The sequence below is a fragment of the Nyctibius grandis genome, chromosome 6, assembly GCF_013368605.1.
Source record: "Nyctibius grandis isolate bNycGra1 chromosome 6, bNycGra1.pri, whole genome shotgun sequence".
Lineage (NCBI taxonomy): Eukaryota > Metazoa > Chordata > Aves > Nyctibiiformes > Nyctibiidae > Nyctibius > Nyctibius grandis.
Window position 1 is genome coordinate 60,759,978 of NC_090663.1, and position 15,894 is coordinate 60,775,871.

General features: G+C 42.4%; 1 protein-coding gene and 1 long non-coding RNA gene across 2 annotated transcripts in view; one reads left to right on the plus strand and one right to left on the minus strand.

Moving 5' to 3' along the window:
* Positions 1 to 15,894, plus strand: part of ARHGEF38 (Rho guanine nucleotide exchange factor 38) — a 45,206-nt gene that overhangs the window by 20,079 nt on the left and 9,233 nt on the right. Inside the window, exons 3-8 of the mRNA XM_068403663.1 lie at positions 860 to 983; positions 5,371 to 5,518; positions 8,501 to 8,518; positions 12,944 to 13,143; positions 13,660 to 13,793; positions 15,446 to 15,550. Of these exons, the coding sequence (XP_068259764.1) occupies positions 860 to 983; positions 5,371 to 5,518; positions 8,501 to 8,518; positions 12,944 to 13,143; positions 13,660 to 13,793; positions 15,446 to 15,550 (729 nt within the window). The remainder of the gene's footprint in view (positions 1 to 859; positions 984 to 5,370; positions 5,519 to 8,500; positions 8,519 to 12,943; positions 13,144 to 13,659; positions 13,794 to 15,445; positions 15,551 to 15,894) is intronic.
* Positions 4,387 to 10,777, minus strand: LOC137664965 (uncharacterized). Its single transcript, XR_011048417.1, has 3 exons — positions 10,673 to 10,777; positions 9,091 to 9,243; positions 4,387 to 6,452 (listed from the first exon to the last, which is right to left on the minus strand). It is a non-coding gene; the product is annotated as an uncharacterized lncRNA (long non-coding RNA).

The following is a 15,894-nucleotide window of genomic DNA, read 5'->3' on the forward strand; positions in this document are numbered from 1 at the left end:
GAGATACACCTTCAGAGGGTATCAATATGGATGTCGAAATCAGTCTTGCCTTTGTTCTCAGTATTGGCACATTACCACTGGCTATCTATCTCCAGTTGTCCCCGAATATTAACTATTGCCCTGCTGTGCAAGGAAATAAATAACTACTGCATGAAATATATGTGTCCTGGAAATTTTTTACTTGCTCTAAAATGAGTAGGGACACGGAACCAAATTTTCTGTTGGTGAAAACTGATGCAGTTCACTGAAGTCAATGCTGTGTGCCCAGACTCTGTAAAAAGCTCTTTAGGTTATATTACCCAGAATTGTAAATGTGTTTGTTTTAGTGGAAATTATATGATCTTGATAGTATTTTTGGATTTATAGAACAACTAACTTAAAATGGTACCACCATCTGGAATTCTTTGTACCTAGTAGCTGGCACCAAAACACCAAGGTCTCAGTTTATGTAGCGGACTTTGTTAGCAACTGGTAATCAGGGAATCAAGCCCATGGTCAACTATTCTTTTCCTCAGTGGGAAAGTAAAAAAACATTTTAAAGACAGCTAAGGATCTTTTCTTTATTCAGATGATAATATTTATTCCTCCCTAGGTAAACACCTTCAGATTAGGAATACTTCAAAATAAGGTTAAAAGCACTTGATAACATGCCCTTTGTTAAACGTGTAAACCATATTATACTAATCTGAAAACTGTATATGTGTCCTCACAGTCACAAGGAGGATGTTTATATGAGGTTCTGCAGAAGTGGTGCTTCCTGGAGTGTTGAACACTCAGGGCATAGCAAGAGAAGATCTGTAATACACAATGTCCTTCTTTATCCTTCGTCACTAGCCACTTAATATTTGTATTCTATTAGATTGCTCGCCTTGACGTGGATGGCTTGTTTAGCAACATTGAATTGGTCCATCAAGTATCAGCCAAACTGCTGTCATTGTTGGAAGAAGCCACAACAGATGTGGAACCATCCATGCAAATAATCGGTATGTTTACTGTCCTCTTGAGTTCTACAAAGCTACATGAAAGAATAAACATAACACTCTCCTGTCCTCTACCCTCATCAGACTTAACTAGTACCACTCCCAGAGGCTAATGTGCTACAAGCTGTCCATAATGACACAGGAAAAATGACATGTGACACCTGTCCAGTTGCTCTGCTGTACTCGTATGATCATGATGCTCTTTTTCCATCCATCTGGATGTTGAGGGGAAGGAAGGAAGGAGAGGGTGAGTTTAGCATGCGTAAAAACTGCAGCACTGATTTATGCCACATACAATATGATAATAGCCTTTTCATGTAGTTTGATATTGACTACCTAACTCTGCTCACGCTTACACCAACTCTTATATTGCATACTCATAATTGTACCATTCAAGAAGAGCATTAAAAATGATTGGAATAATAAACATCATAAACCCCCCCGAACATTGTGAACACGTACCTACTAGCATGTAAGAGGTGGTTAAGGCTTAACAGTGACACGGTCAGTAAAGGCAAGAAAGCTGTAATTGATATGAAGTTTGTGGGAATCTGTGCAGGAATGTCTGCAGGGATCATGGGTATTTTCAGCAAACAGATTGCCCCTGGATGTGTCACAACAGTCATACGTTCTGCAGGTCAGGCCATGAATGTTAAGACTGTGATCTATTCACTTGAGATTCTGGCACAGCTGGAGAGATTTAAGAAGTTACCACTCATCAGCTCTTCTGTAACTGTTTCTTCAGTGCACAGGCAGTAGGTGATCCACCCTAAGGGATCAGGTGAGAATTCTTCATTTGCTTCAGTGCAAAGCCAGCCAGTTTAGTTTTAAAAACTTCCAGCCATGATTCAGAGGTCACAGAGGTCCTTTCTGCCCTAAACTGACCACATACCACAGGTAACATGTTATAGAAAGACCCCCCCTTCTTGCAAATAATGGGGTAGAAAATTATCAATTGCCGTTTGACTAAGAAACATGACATTAAAGCATGTGAGGCTCAGGAAAAGTATTAATCCTAGCACGTCTCAGTCTGGTTTGCCAAGGCAACTGCTTAACGTAGTTTGATGCTACTGTGTTGTTTGGCGGTATTTCAATAAAAGTGCATCATGATGAGTCATACCCTTAATAAGCAATGTTCTATTCTAGCAGGAAGTGCCCTTCTCACAGCCAAGAGAATCATCCTTTTAGTTCCCTGCCACATCCAGAAGTAAAGACAAACAATTTAATCCAACTATTAGGGTGTATTTCTCCAGAATCAGACAAAGAACCATGAAAAAGTATGGGATTGTGCATCACAAAGTTGACTAAATTATGGCAGGGAAAAAGATGGCAAGTAAGGTGGGAGATGTTCTTCCAAAGGCTGAGACAAAAGCAGGGAGAATAATTGCATCAATATAAGCAATAAGTTAGTAAGTTTGACATCCTTTAAAAGTACAGCAAGGCGATATTTTTGTCTTCAGGTTCTTCATAATCAGTGTAAAAGTTGTAAAAGCCAGTCTATAGAAAAAGCAGGCTGAGAATCTGTTTAACACACCAATCATACACTATCATGTTTATGGTATTTAAACATCTTGCATTGAAATATCTTACTTTGGAAGGCAACCCAGTCATGGTGAGGCTGAGAACTGCTAATTCACTGGTTTGAAGCCAAAACAATGTGGTTGCTTGTATTCATGTCTCGTTTTACTCTATGATGGCTCCACACCTTATGCTATGTCCACATTGACAAGTAGTAATGTCCAATAGGAGCAGATTTGTAGAGTGAAACAGCTGGTGCTAAGGACCTGATATCTATAATACACATGTCAAGAGGTCTTGCTTCAGATTGGCTGTAGCCTGTTCCTGTAGATTGAGAGATGCCCTTTATGGTTGGACTGCATAAGAAGTGCCCTCAGAGTGCGTCTTCTGGTAATTACCATCCCCAAAGGGATCCAGTTTGTGTGTCTGTGACTGCTCCACCACACAGCCACGGCATGGGCGATGAGGACTACTGAGAGATTGGCTTCAAAAGCCCTCTCCTAATCTGAGCTAAAATGCTAATGTAGATGGACCTTTTGTGGTGCTTGGTCTTCTGATGCTAAATACCACTGAGGTTAAATACCCTTCCTAGTTCTTTCCTGTATTTTTTCTGCTCTCTGTTCTGCATACTGTATACAGGGGAATATGAAGACTTAGTAACCTTACCCTGGCTTTAGCTATTAGACCCCTTCTTCCTCCCTCTCCCACTGCTGTCCACAGAGGAAGCACCACTGAAAGCCACAGGGAGAAACTGTTTCTGTTGCTCAAGCTTTCCTCCTGGGATTTTCTCTTTGAGAGTAATGACCACCGTGCTTAAGAAGAGGCATCAGGCAGATTTGGATCTGTCAGAGTGCTCAAAAGACTCGGTATTTTTAAATGTGGGCCTAAATACAATGTGGTTTTGGCCCATAAAGCAAGCTCCCACAGTAATATGCCCAAAGCTCATCTGATTCGGTCCATATGGCTCAGAACCATGAAGGGCTTTAGGCTTAAGAAATCCATCTGCTTTGAAAAGGCCCTATCCATGAAATCAGCACATAATTTTTCTCATCACTGAGCATCAATGAAAGTATCTGTCATTGTGGCACAATACATCAGTGAACAGATCTTGCTCATCTCTCTCATTCTGGAGAAGAGAATGATAATTTCCAGTCTGTAGTATATGCTGAAATAAGCTGTAAGTCTATAGCTTGCATTTTTGCCACTGAAAACATAACCTCACTTGAGGGCTTAGCATAGTATGGGCCGTGCTAAGCACTTGGAGCTCTACTTAAAGTTAATGAAATTGTGAGAGCTCAGCATCTCTGAGAGTCAGGCACCAAGGGAGCAGGATCAAGGGAAAGCTTATTAAGGTTTCCCCTTACAGTGTTGGCTAATAAAGGCCTGTATAGAGAGTTCATGGGAAAGTCAGGATGCAATGATGTGCGTTGGAAGCCATCAACATTAGCATTAAGCACAAGACAGAGAAGACAGACAGGTAAAGAGCATTTAACTATAGGATACTGGTGCTTTTCTGACTGTGGCCTTACAGTAACTAAAATGAATTTGTGTGGTCTTAGCTCTGTCATTATTGTTCCCTTATTTGCACCTTGAAACCAACGTGCATTAGACAGCCCAGTTAACCTTTGCTGCTAGGGGAAAAAAATCCAGAGCTGTGTTACTGTGGTAACTGAATCATTTTTCACTTTAAGACGGAGCGGTTCAATGCAATGTATCATGAAACAGCCCACTCCGGTCAGGATGAAACACGCAGGATGCCTGACAGCTTGGCGCTCACTCTGTGAATGAATAGAGAGCTCCCAATTAATGAGGTGTTTGGCTTTTAACTTTAATAATCATTGCTATAACTCAACAGAAATGTTTATAAAACATCGGACTGGTTGCCACACAGATGTAATTTTCAGAAAATGCCCAAGACGGAAGTTTTCACCATTGCTGGTTTTTATTATATGCATTTCCAAAGATGCTGACCAGGGCACTGCTATGTGAGGGTGTGAGAACCGAATGAACGTCTCAGCGGAAGAGATGAAGCATGCCTCCTCCATTCGGATAATATTTCTCACATACACAGAAACCAACACAGGAGTTTTAGGCTGAGAGAATTAGGCACCAGAATTAAATGGGAAATGGGCGCAGGACTACTTTAGTGCCTCTAAAATTCCTAACTGTTCTTTGGAGGAAAATGGTGGTGTGGAGGACTGAAAATGGAAATGTTTTTCCCCCTTCAGTTGTATATAAACCTAGATCCTATATAAAAATGGCTGTAATCCACAGCGGTTTTATTTAATTACGGGAGGGGTGGAAGTTGTTCCTCTGTCATGTGAAGAAAAATCTCTATTCTAGGCCATAAAAATTGCCATTTCAGGATTTTGCAAAACAGATAAAAGTGAAATGGCTAATAGGAGATAGAGTCATTATTCCTGTTATAACCCATTTAAGCTCATATTCAGTTGAAAAAAAAGTCAAAAGGAAAATTAACAGGCTTACATTCATCCCTCCTGCCAGCCCATGACACAAAAATGGTCTCCCCTTACCAATTAAGCTCTCCTGTGTGGTTTCCACTGAAGGGGCATTAAGCTGGGGCAGTGAATTAGGGAGTTGTGTATGAAGGGGTGTGAGGTGTAGAGATTTCATGCCTTTTCCTGAGGGAATTTTTGTGCATTAACACTGATATAATGGTGCCTGGCTATGACAAAGATGAGCAGCTGAGAAATACATGTAATAAATAATGCACATAAACACGCAAGATCGTTTCTAAGGGAAGTAAAGTGGAAGCCAGCCTTTTTAGCTCACGGCTAATGTGGTGGAATAATAAAACTCCTTCTGAGATGCTGTTGTCTGGCTTGACACGCTTTGTTTTTCTCCTTAACAGGGGAAGTGTTCTTGCAGATTAAAGGCCCGCTAGAAGACACATATAAAATCTACTGCTATCGCCACGATGATGCACACACCATGCTGGAATCCTATGAAAAGGATGAAGAACTGAAGCAGCATTTAAGACACTGTGTACAGTCCTTAAAGTAAGATCTTTTCAAATGATGATTTCCGTCCATAGTCAGTTGCCTGGCAGGGAGCATTTTAAATGGATGTAGATGAAAGGTCCCCTGTAAATCCAGAGTTTTATGAGGCTTGCTGGGAGCTCTGGCTTATGCTGCTTTCATGAAAGGATGACAAGCCAGGGGCCATGATTAGATTTCTTTCTCTCTAAGATGGCCAAAAATAGCGCAAGAAAGGTTGCTCTTCCTTTAGCTTCAGTGCCCCATACTGGCAAAAAAAAATGCTGCATCATATCATGGACTATTGGGAGCGCCTTGCCCAGCTCCCAGGAAACTTGCTGCCCCCATCTTCAGCAATTCTATTGCTTGAATTAAAATTGCCTGTAACGGAGCTATTCATATGCACAGGTGTTTCTGGGCCCCTGTTGCAAGGCCCCGGGGATCTGGAGTGGCTGTGTGGTGCTGGACCCCTCACGATGGGGGTATTTGAGAGCGATCAGCATTGGAGCAAGCTGCAAAGTGCCACCAGTGGAAGGTGCTTTGTGCCATCGCCTCCAGTGCCAGCCCCTCGGGGAAATGTGTTGAGAAGTGGGGATGCCGCAGAATAACGGACCCACCTTTCCTCCAGTGCAGTTTCCTTCTGCAGCCAGTTGCAGGAACCAGCTCATCCACTCCACGGAGAGTGCTTCTCTTCCCACCCATGAATCCCCTTGTCCCCTCAGTTTCCCAAATGCATCACACAGAGCTGTCAGAAGGGAACACGCCCCAGTCCTTCAGATCAGAGGTCTAGCTCCAGCTCCAGGAAAGGTGCATGCTGCGTGCTTGTAGGAGAGATGTAAAGCTATCACAAGTAATGGAGTGTACATCAGCAACAGATATTTCAACCACGCCCCAGTTAGTGATCAGTCAGCAGAGACATGTTAAGATTTAGGAGATGGGAAGTATGTCCAAGTGAAATCTGGAGTGGTAGAGGAAAATAGTAACAACATTAAAAGAGAAATGTTCACTTTGAAGACAGATTATGTTGAAAATAAGGCTTATTTTGTGCAACATGTCCAGTTATTAAACACATAACAAAGTATATATGCAGGGTACTTAGGTTTTAGCTACCCTGGAAGTTGAAAGAAATAGATTTTCATATAAACTCAGGCTTTCAGGCTAACGGCTGGCCAGGTATCTCCCCTAAGGGGGTGTTTTAGTTGCTGATGCCTACAATATTATTTTCTGGCTAATCAAGAGAAGCCGCTACTGTCATTCATTCATCCGTGCTGCTGAGGCGAGGGGACATGGAAGGAAATAAAGATAAAATATAGCACGCACGTACATGCTAGGGTGGATGCCACCTCTTGAATTCCAGAGTGAGCAAGAGGAGCTCCTGTTCCAACATCACAGCTGGGATTTTTGAAGAGAAAGGATATTTTGTGCTGAGCCATTGTAGCCTTTGCTAGCAGGAAGCGACAAAGCCTCCTCACAATGAAGCCTTGTTTTGTCTTGTTCTTTCCTGATTAGCCTTTAAACAGGAACCAACAAAAAAACCACTGGTGCATGTATACTACATTGTGTTTTTTCCAGCGCCTAAAGAGTGCAGCCAATTCAAATATAAAGACCTGAAAGTGCACACTCAAATACAGAGCTGTGGTCACCTAAATCCATTACTACTGATTGGAGAATACTCACCCTAGGAAGAAAATTATGCAGCATTTTTACTAAATAAGTTATAGGCTGTTTTTTTTTTTGTGAGACATAATAAATACAGGGGCTGGTGACAACTATTCTTGATGAATGTTTACTTCTTAAATACTTTTTTTTCCTTGGAAAGAATATTGTTCCATTTTTTAAAAATTAAAATGGGCTAACGTTACTAGGGGCTTCTGTTCCTCAGCCGAGTAATATCTACCATGTGAAAAACAACTTTATATCAGGAGCAATGTGAGAGTGGCACTCTGCACATCTGTACAGGCAAATCAGATTTAATTAGCCACGCTGAAATTCCTCTTCCTCCTGTTGACAGAAGAGGAGAAATTTCATCCTAAAATGTAGGTGTCTGCCTTGGAGACGTGCAAATCCGAATTCTGTAGAGTCCTGTGTTTCAACAGCGATTATGCAAACTAGGGATGTTGTTTGCTAGCTTAGCCAAAGAAATGCAGCTGGTAAAAATGAAAGGATGCTGGCAACTACCTGCTCTGCTTTCAGCCTGAAGTACCTTGGTCAACTATTACAGGGGCAGAGGGACGTCATAAGCACGCAAAGTGCTGACAGTGCAGAAGGAATGAAAGCACCAGCTTCCAGATGCTCAGTTAGGCACTGGTGGGCAAGCAGATAGGAGTGCAGGCAGTCAAAAAGCAGTGGCTGACAATGTGATGTCAGGAAAGCCTAATGCAGAGATGGAGTGACATTTTGGTTCTCTTGCATTTGAGTGAATTCATACCATAAGGAAAATATTCTATGTGCATGTTTGCGTGCTTCCAAACTACAGTTGTATGTCCCTGCTACTTTCAATATATGTATTAACACCATCCTACTCTCAAGAAGTTTCAGTTGTTATGTAGCCTACAAAAAACTTAACAACGGCTTCATTGATTCTATATCCTAAAAGGCTGAAATGCATCCTTTCTCATTTAGAAATACATTTCTATTTAAAGAGAGTAGACAGGAATGTATGTAAAGTATAAGAATGACACGTTTTAATTTTATTTTGTATTAAGGACTTCATGTCACTTACCGTTGTTAGCACAGTGACCCAAACTTCCTTCTCTAACAGTGTTTAGGACAAGGCTGGGTCTTATAGCCAGAGCTTTCTCATTTGGGAGATATAGGGCCAGATTCACCAGTACCCTCTGGCTGTTTTGTGCAGTTCTGCTGACACACAGCAGCCATAAACCCAAGTTAACTGGCCAGTTACAGCTGCTCTGTGTCACTGAAGTGTATCTGAGAATCTGGCCCCTGATCTGTATAAATGCTTTTAGGAGGAATCTAATATATGTTTTGTTTTCTTCTCTTTTGCAGAAAGATATATGAGGAAGAGTAAGTACTATGCCTTTCTGACATGTAAAATAATCTTTAAAATATCTTTAATTTATCTTCAGTACGCTTAAAACTGTACACGTGGAAATTTTAAGAACACAAGCCTTTTGAGTCAGCATAACCCAGTTTTTCCAGGACATATGTGATAAAGACTCTGAGTTTTAATTTCCCTAAGCCTGTCTAGTTTTCTGATTATGACTGCACTAGCTTTGCAGTATCTTTCAAAACTTGTGGTTTATGAAGCTACTTAATTTGGTTGCCAATTCATTCGGAGCCCTTTATTATCACCTCACTGTCTTATAAATGTGCTTAGAGAGCTCTGAGGTCTGCAAGAGTGCTTGTCAAAAACACTGTGCCAGTCTTTGAAACCCAGACACTGAAATCATTTCGCATAGGCCTCTGTAGACCTGGTACAATACACATTAGGTTCAAAGGTAAAGCTGTTTCTAAGGTGACATCCCCTTTGGTAGCCCCATATGAGAAGTCCACCTTAGGATCTTCCCTCTGACAGTGGCTGGAAGAACATCGGAAAAGAACAAGCTCATTGCAACACTTTTTGCCAGAATACTCACTCAGAAAACTACTCTGATAACTTGTGGTTAAGGGATTTCTGTGCCAAATGTGACATCTTTGAAAAGCTATAAAGGATAGTTTATCATCACAGCTGCGGTTTCTGGACATCCAGCAGGTTGGGATCATTGGAATGCAGCATCTCCTGAAGTTACCTGCAGGGAGAGGTCAGGGCAGGGGTTAGCTGAAGTGAAGAAAACGGTTACAACCCCAGACATAAATGTTAAGAGAGAAAAGAGGAGCAAGTGTGCTCTATATTGGTAGGAGAGGAACACCTGTAAAGTCAGAGAATTTGTTAATTGGTCGGTCAATTGCACATCACAAATAAGATCAGTGTAAAATACACTTTGAAGGATTTGCATGTTGCAATTCTACAGCTGGGGTTTTCAAGCTTTAGTCTGTGATAGGAAATAGTTTTTCTGCATTTTGATAAGGGACATTTTGTATACTCCTGTCTCCCAAGGAGTGGGGCTCCAAGAGGAACAAAATATCCAGAGAGTCACAATAAGATAATGTGAGACAGCAACACCTGTAGAAATAGCACAAGACTGGCTGCTCTGCCTTGCGTAACCCTATCAGAAATAAATGCCTAGTTTTCTCCTTCAAACAGTTTCCGGTGGAGTGTAGGCTACAACTCACTGTCGGGTTAAACTGTCTCGTATAAAGCTGTGCAGAGTGCAATGAGCCAGGTTTATCTGCGGGACCCTCCCTGAGCTGAGCTACCTTGCGCGGTGCGGTGGCGTTTGCCTTCCCCGCTGACTGGCAGGGCACTCAGAAATGCCATCCTCTGCAACTCAGCTTAGAGGTTGCAGAGTCTCAGCAGCCTTTGGGCAGGAGCGCACCCAAAAATCTGGTTAACGTTGAACTGGAAAATACGGCGTAACTCACCCCAAACGGTCTGTGATGCTGCTGCTCTCAGATTGCTTTTCATTCAAGCATGATCAAGAAAACAATTACATAAATACCAGAGAGTGCTGCCCTTTGCTAGCAGCTCGATAGGTTAAATTCTGCTTGGCTTAACTACTGTGCAGCCTCAGTGAATTCCCTGGGTTTGCATGAGAGTCTTACGGCACGGTGAATTATTTGCCCTACATGTCTTGTACTAAAATGAACTCATGCACAGTAAGCCCTGAAGCCCGAGACTTTTAAGTCGCGCTGCAGCCTATGGTGCCTGCACACCATTTCAAAACTGCCAAGCTGCACATGCCACCGGCCTCAGCCCCGCTGTACAGCACTGGCTCTCGTGTTTGCCACTGGACCTAGTTGAGAGCTAAACCCTGAATCACCTGTCTTTGCATAGCTCACCACCATGTGTTTTTTAAGCAGGCGGGAATCCTTCTGCCTTTGTGACTTTGTTGTCGTTGGGAGGAGGGAGGAAGGGCATGCTGTGAAGCTCACTGCAGTTAAGCCAGCTGCATTTACTGCAGAGCTACGGTAATAATTTGCGATGAGATTAGTACAGCTACATGTGACCTAGAATACTTGCTAAATTCACAATAACATGGTGGGGAAGGCTGAAGTAGCATCACAAATGAATTAGCAACTTCATTTTCTGCACAATAGATGTCACAAGCCGTTACTCGCCTGTTTCGGTTGCGTGGCGAGGCCATGTCCTGCCCGGCGGCCTGGTGCGTCCTAACGGGGCGCGTTGCAAATGGGACTCGTCCAGGGAGAGCGGCTATCATCAGCTAATCTTGCTGGGGAGAATTAGATGAGTTGAACTTGGTGGCATTTAGTGCCCCAGGGAGTCATTATCTTATAACAAACCTACTATCTCTCGAACCATATTGCGAGACTGTGTCATGCAGATAGGCAAACAGAGGGCTGTTTATCACTTGGGCAGCTGTCCAAAGTGCAACTATATAAAGAGAAGACACTTGAAGATTTTTCCATTCATGAGGCAGCTTTTATAGATTTGCATTCATGGGGCTTTTCAGAGAAAACAATAACAATTTAAGATTTTTTTTTTTTTCATTATTGCTGCCAGAAGCTGAAAGAAGGGAAAACAACTCTCTATATTTAATGTAGGATACAGGGGAAATGAGGGGGATTGAAATGATGAGAAGGTTTGGGGACATCAAGAAGCCTTAAAAGGCATCTACTGTTAATTTTTTTCATGCAGAACTTTTTTACAGATAATGCCTGTGCAAGAGAGATGGTTTAAATACGCAGATGTCTCTTCTCAAAGGCATTCAAATCGTTAGTTAATTAGTCAGCACTAAGGATTGGCTCTTGTACTTGTTATACATATAAAAGTGGGAATGAAAGCTTTTTTTTTTCCTCTTTTACTCTTTCTGCTGGACAAAACAATAGATGTCAGCCTGCAAAACCGAGTGGCTGTTCCCTGTTTTTTGTACTTTCCTTCTACATTGTGTTATTCCATCTTCCCATATGCAGAAATCCTTCTTCGCCTAGCATTAACTCTTGCATAGTTAACGTCAAACAATCTTTTCCCCTCCAAAGCAGCCTTTTTGGGCATGCAAATGGAAAGCTTACTCTGCTTTACTGCCCTACACCCTGTTACCAAGAGCTCACGCTCAGTTTCAAAGGGGAGGTCTGTGTGCCAATGGCAGTTCGTATCAGCACTGGTGCTAGAGTTCTGCCTGCTTTGCTCAGGAGTGTGCTGTAACAAGGAGAGATCAATGGACATGCCTGTCCTGCTGCTGGAGCCTCCATCATGGCTGGCCCTGGCCCTAGAGCTTGGCTGCCTGGTGTTACCTACTCCGGGGAGACTCCATGTTTCTACCAGCCACATGGAAAGTAATGAAGGTACTCGTGCCCTTCCCCAGTTTTCTCCTGGGCTGTTGTGATGGCCTGCAAACTGCACAGCCTCTCCCCATCAAGCCTAGAGAGAGTGAGCAAAGGCTTTTGTCCAGAGTGGGGTTGGAGTATGAATTCAGCTGGCTGGTAACTCCCTTGCATGGAGGCCAGAGAGCTAGGGTGTTCTTGATGGCCTGAACTGCTTCGGTGCCTGGGAAGCTGCTTTGCTGCCCCTGCCCAGCCAGTGGGGATGCAGCCTGGAGCCGCAGGGCTTCCCCATACCCATGCTGGAAGCTGTGACCTTCCTACCTTCCTCCTTCTGCCACCCCAGGCAGCTGCCTGCTTTGCCTTTGTGTAAGGTGACTTCCAGTAGGTTGGATCAAGCCTGGGTGAACATCATGTATGTTCAGCATTTTCCCAGGCCAGATCTGGCACCCTTTGGAAGCTCAGGCGTCGTTAGAAATAACCTACTGACAGCCAGCAAAGAAAAACCACAGGTACAAGACAGTAAACCTTAACGGTCACTGTGGTGAGTTGAGGGATGTTGTGAGCAGCGATGCAGCCGTGAATGGGCATCCTAGTTACTCACAGCAGGGAGATATCGCAAATTTAAGCCTGAGGGGCCAGAGCAGGATGTAGTAGCCCCGCTCACGTGCGTTTCTCAACCTTCCTCTTATTTGCTCTTCCACCTACATCTCCCTTCCTGGGTGTTGTGGTGTGTAAGTTGTATCACACGCACCCTCAGACTGAGTGGGACTGTTTCTGAGGTAATGTCTAAGCAATAGTCTGGCAGATTGCTGAAAATACAGACAACTCAGACCCCATCTGGATTTCTCATTGAGAGGGCGAGAGGAGGGTTTCGTTTACATCAACCCCTGTTCCCTGACAGAGGTATCTTATTTTTTGACTGAAGTGGTAATTGCACTTCTGTGACTCAGTGCAAAGCACTGCTCTGGTTTTGACATTTTCTGTAGTTGAAAGCTCAACTGAAGGATATAAAAGGTGGCAGCAGCTTCAATGACTAGACAGAAATAAGTTTTTGTCTTCAAGGAGTTTCTCCTTATGTGACAATTTTTTTTTTTTTATAAATTATAGAGGAAAGCCAAATCTAACGGACATGGGATCCCTGATGATCAAACCAGTGCAACGGGTGATGAAATATCCCTTGTTACTCTGTGAACTCTTGAATTCAACTCCTGCTTCTCACCCTGACCTCAAGGCGCTACAAGACGCCCTTTTTGCTATGAAAAACATTAATGTGAACATCAATGAACTTAAAAGGAGGAAAGATTTAGGTAAGAAAAAGGCATAGTAAATTCTTCTGTCTTTGTAGGTTTGGGCTGGCAATTACAAGAGAGGTTTCAGGTCCAGTCATATCACTACAACAGTTTTGTCTGGTGCTACCCAAGTTGCGTAATACTCTGGGTTTCAAGAAGGTAACAGATGCCTTAATGTCACTTGTCCTCAGCCAGCTATGTTATCTGACTGGTAACTCCAGAAATATGAAAATGATGAAAGAATTCATGTTACATCCATGTTCATTGTCTGTAATGCAGTTGCAAACACTGATAATAATTAAGATGCAGTGATAGCTATATTTCTTATAAACTTGCCACACTGAAGCCCTAACTTCATTCTTCCCAAGGCTAACGTTGATAACAGGGTTTTCATCATCTCAAGCATTTTCACACAAGATTATGGCAAGTGACATCAAAGTGTCTGCTCTCAAATGGTTTCATACTTATGTGCCCATCCCTGTGAAAAGCCCTGCGAATACAGGGTATTGGTGTCATAAAATTCTCTGTCTGCAGTGCTGAAGTATAAGAGGAATGATGATGATGAAACCCTTAAAGAAAAGTTTTCCCGGCTGAATATCCACTCCATTAGCAAGAAATCCAAGAGGGTCACCAGCCACCTGAAACTACTGACAGGGGGAGAACCTCAGGTACTTACTCATCCAACTGCAGATTTGCATTGGCAGCTTCACTTCTGCTTTTGCACCGGGCATTTTTTAAAACATGTGGGAAATGGAGTTTGTGGTGTTGCTTTTTTTCTGCATCATTTATAAAGTCATTTTCTGACTGTCACAGAAGACAGGAAAGATCTTTGTGATTGAAATAGAAAATAACATAATGCATTCTCCACCTTTTCCTTTCTTGTCTAAGAGTTTCTCAAACTTCTGATCTTCAGCAGAGAGGAAGTGACTGGTAGTTTTGTGAAACTCAGCCTGAGATCAGCTTTTTGTGGATAGACTGGCAATAGTTATTGTTGGTGCTGAGAATGCGTTCAGTCCGTCTTGCTCTTCATCATAACATTCAAGTTCTGAATCCACCAAGGAAGATGAGCAATACTTCTGATTAGGAAAGGCCATAGGGTTTGCCTCTACGTGTGTAAGGACCTGGAATCATCAAAACTACTAGAGGCAAAGGACCTTGTGATGTCTGACGGGTCTGGCCAAAAATAAAACGCTGTTTCGTAATTTCGAGGTTGTAATTCAAAACCTAGCAGGATAAACATTTTCAGGAAAGATTCAATCTAAATCTCAAAGAAAATCAATTACAGCTGACCTTGAAAACGATGTCCAGTACACCTCACTAGATGAGATGGCTGATTATATAAGGTCACTTGCCTTTCTAGATGTGACTTTACAAGATACGTGCCGTTTTTTCCTGTTTTGTTTTTTATCAGTGGTTTCCCCCTTTCTCTGATGCAAACTACCCACATTTATTTTTTCTCTTCGTTTATTTGTACAGTGGAAATTTTTGTATTCAGAATGGGACAGCAGCAAAGCTTTAAAATCCGAGAAAACCAGGGAATTAAATTTGTTTAAGAGGTGGCATGATTTTTTTTTCTTTAGAAGCTTCTGTTTTCTGTTTTGTTTTGTTTTGTTTTTTAATTAAGCTTAAAACATTTGAGAATCATTTTAGAAGCAGAATATATCTGTTAAAGATTCAGCCGCCTCTCCTACTTAATTAGGCTATGTTCCAAATTCACATCTCTGAAACATGCTGTGACCCTTACAGCAAGACCACTGAAAACGAGACTTGAGATTTCTCAAATTCCTCAAGTAGGCAGAAATAAACGTATTTTCAGTTTTTTTTCAGCTAGCATGAAAAAGTAGTATCAGCCTATTTCCAGGAGCTGAGGCTTCTAGCTGAAGAGCTGGCATTGCTCTAGAGGTAACAGCTCCATCTACAGCCTGCCTGGGGGAAATCTCCCCATCACCCACAAATGAGCACCCAGGGAAGTAATGCCATGACATAAGAATATATCACAATTTTCACCATTGTTTCCTCAAATGGAACAAAAATATACAGAAAATGAAGAGTTTTATTGGCACACATAGGTGTGCTTGTAATAAAGCAACTCCCTACTTCCACAAGGATTAAAAATTAAATTCTCTGTCATGTTGCCCCATGCCTTTGACTTTTCCTGGATTAAAACTGAAGCTTGGGAGAATTAGGTGCCAATCTGTTGTATTTTCAAAGGGAGAAGTTCAGGGAAGGTTTGGGATTTTTCCAGCAGCACTCTGAACATTTCTTTCGTTAGCCAGGCTGTTTTAGGCTGCCAAAATAACAGTGCAAACATCTATTTTAGGTAAAAGATCAAACTTTTAATAAGGAAGAAAAGCTGTTTCGAAGTTTAGAGAAGACTGTGAAATTGTGTGTGAAGAACATTTCACTCTCCTCAGAACATCTACAGGTGGGTAAAGGCCTTTTTGAAATCTTTGGCCATAAACCATGTCCGTAACCAGATTAACACACATTTCTGCCACTGGTTAGGCAACACTGAATTATTCATAAGCAGGCCTGTCTATATCACAATATTAAATAAATGAGCTGTACTGCTGCTGCATTACTGAGCCCATGGCAAAAAAGTTTTGAAGCCCACACTTCTGCGGTTTTCCCCTTACACAAGCAGGCTCTATGGAGACCCACGGGTGCAGTGCAGCAAAGAAGGTGCTGTCTGGTGGCACAGTCACTACTTTTCATCACTGTGTGAAGCCATCATATGGGTCACGCACATCTGCTGCAGTGGAGCACCAG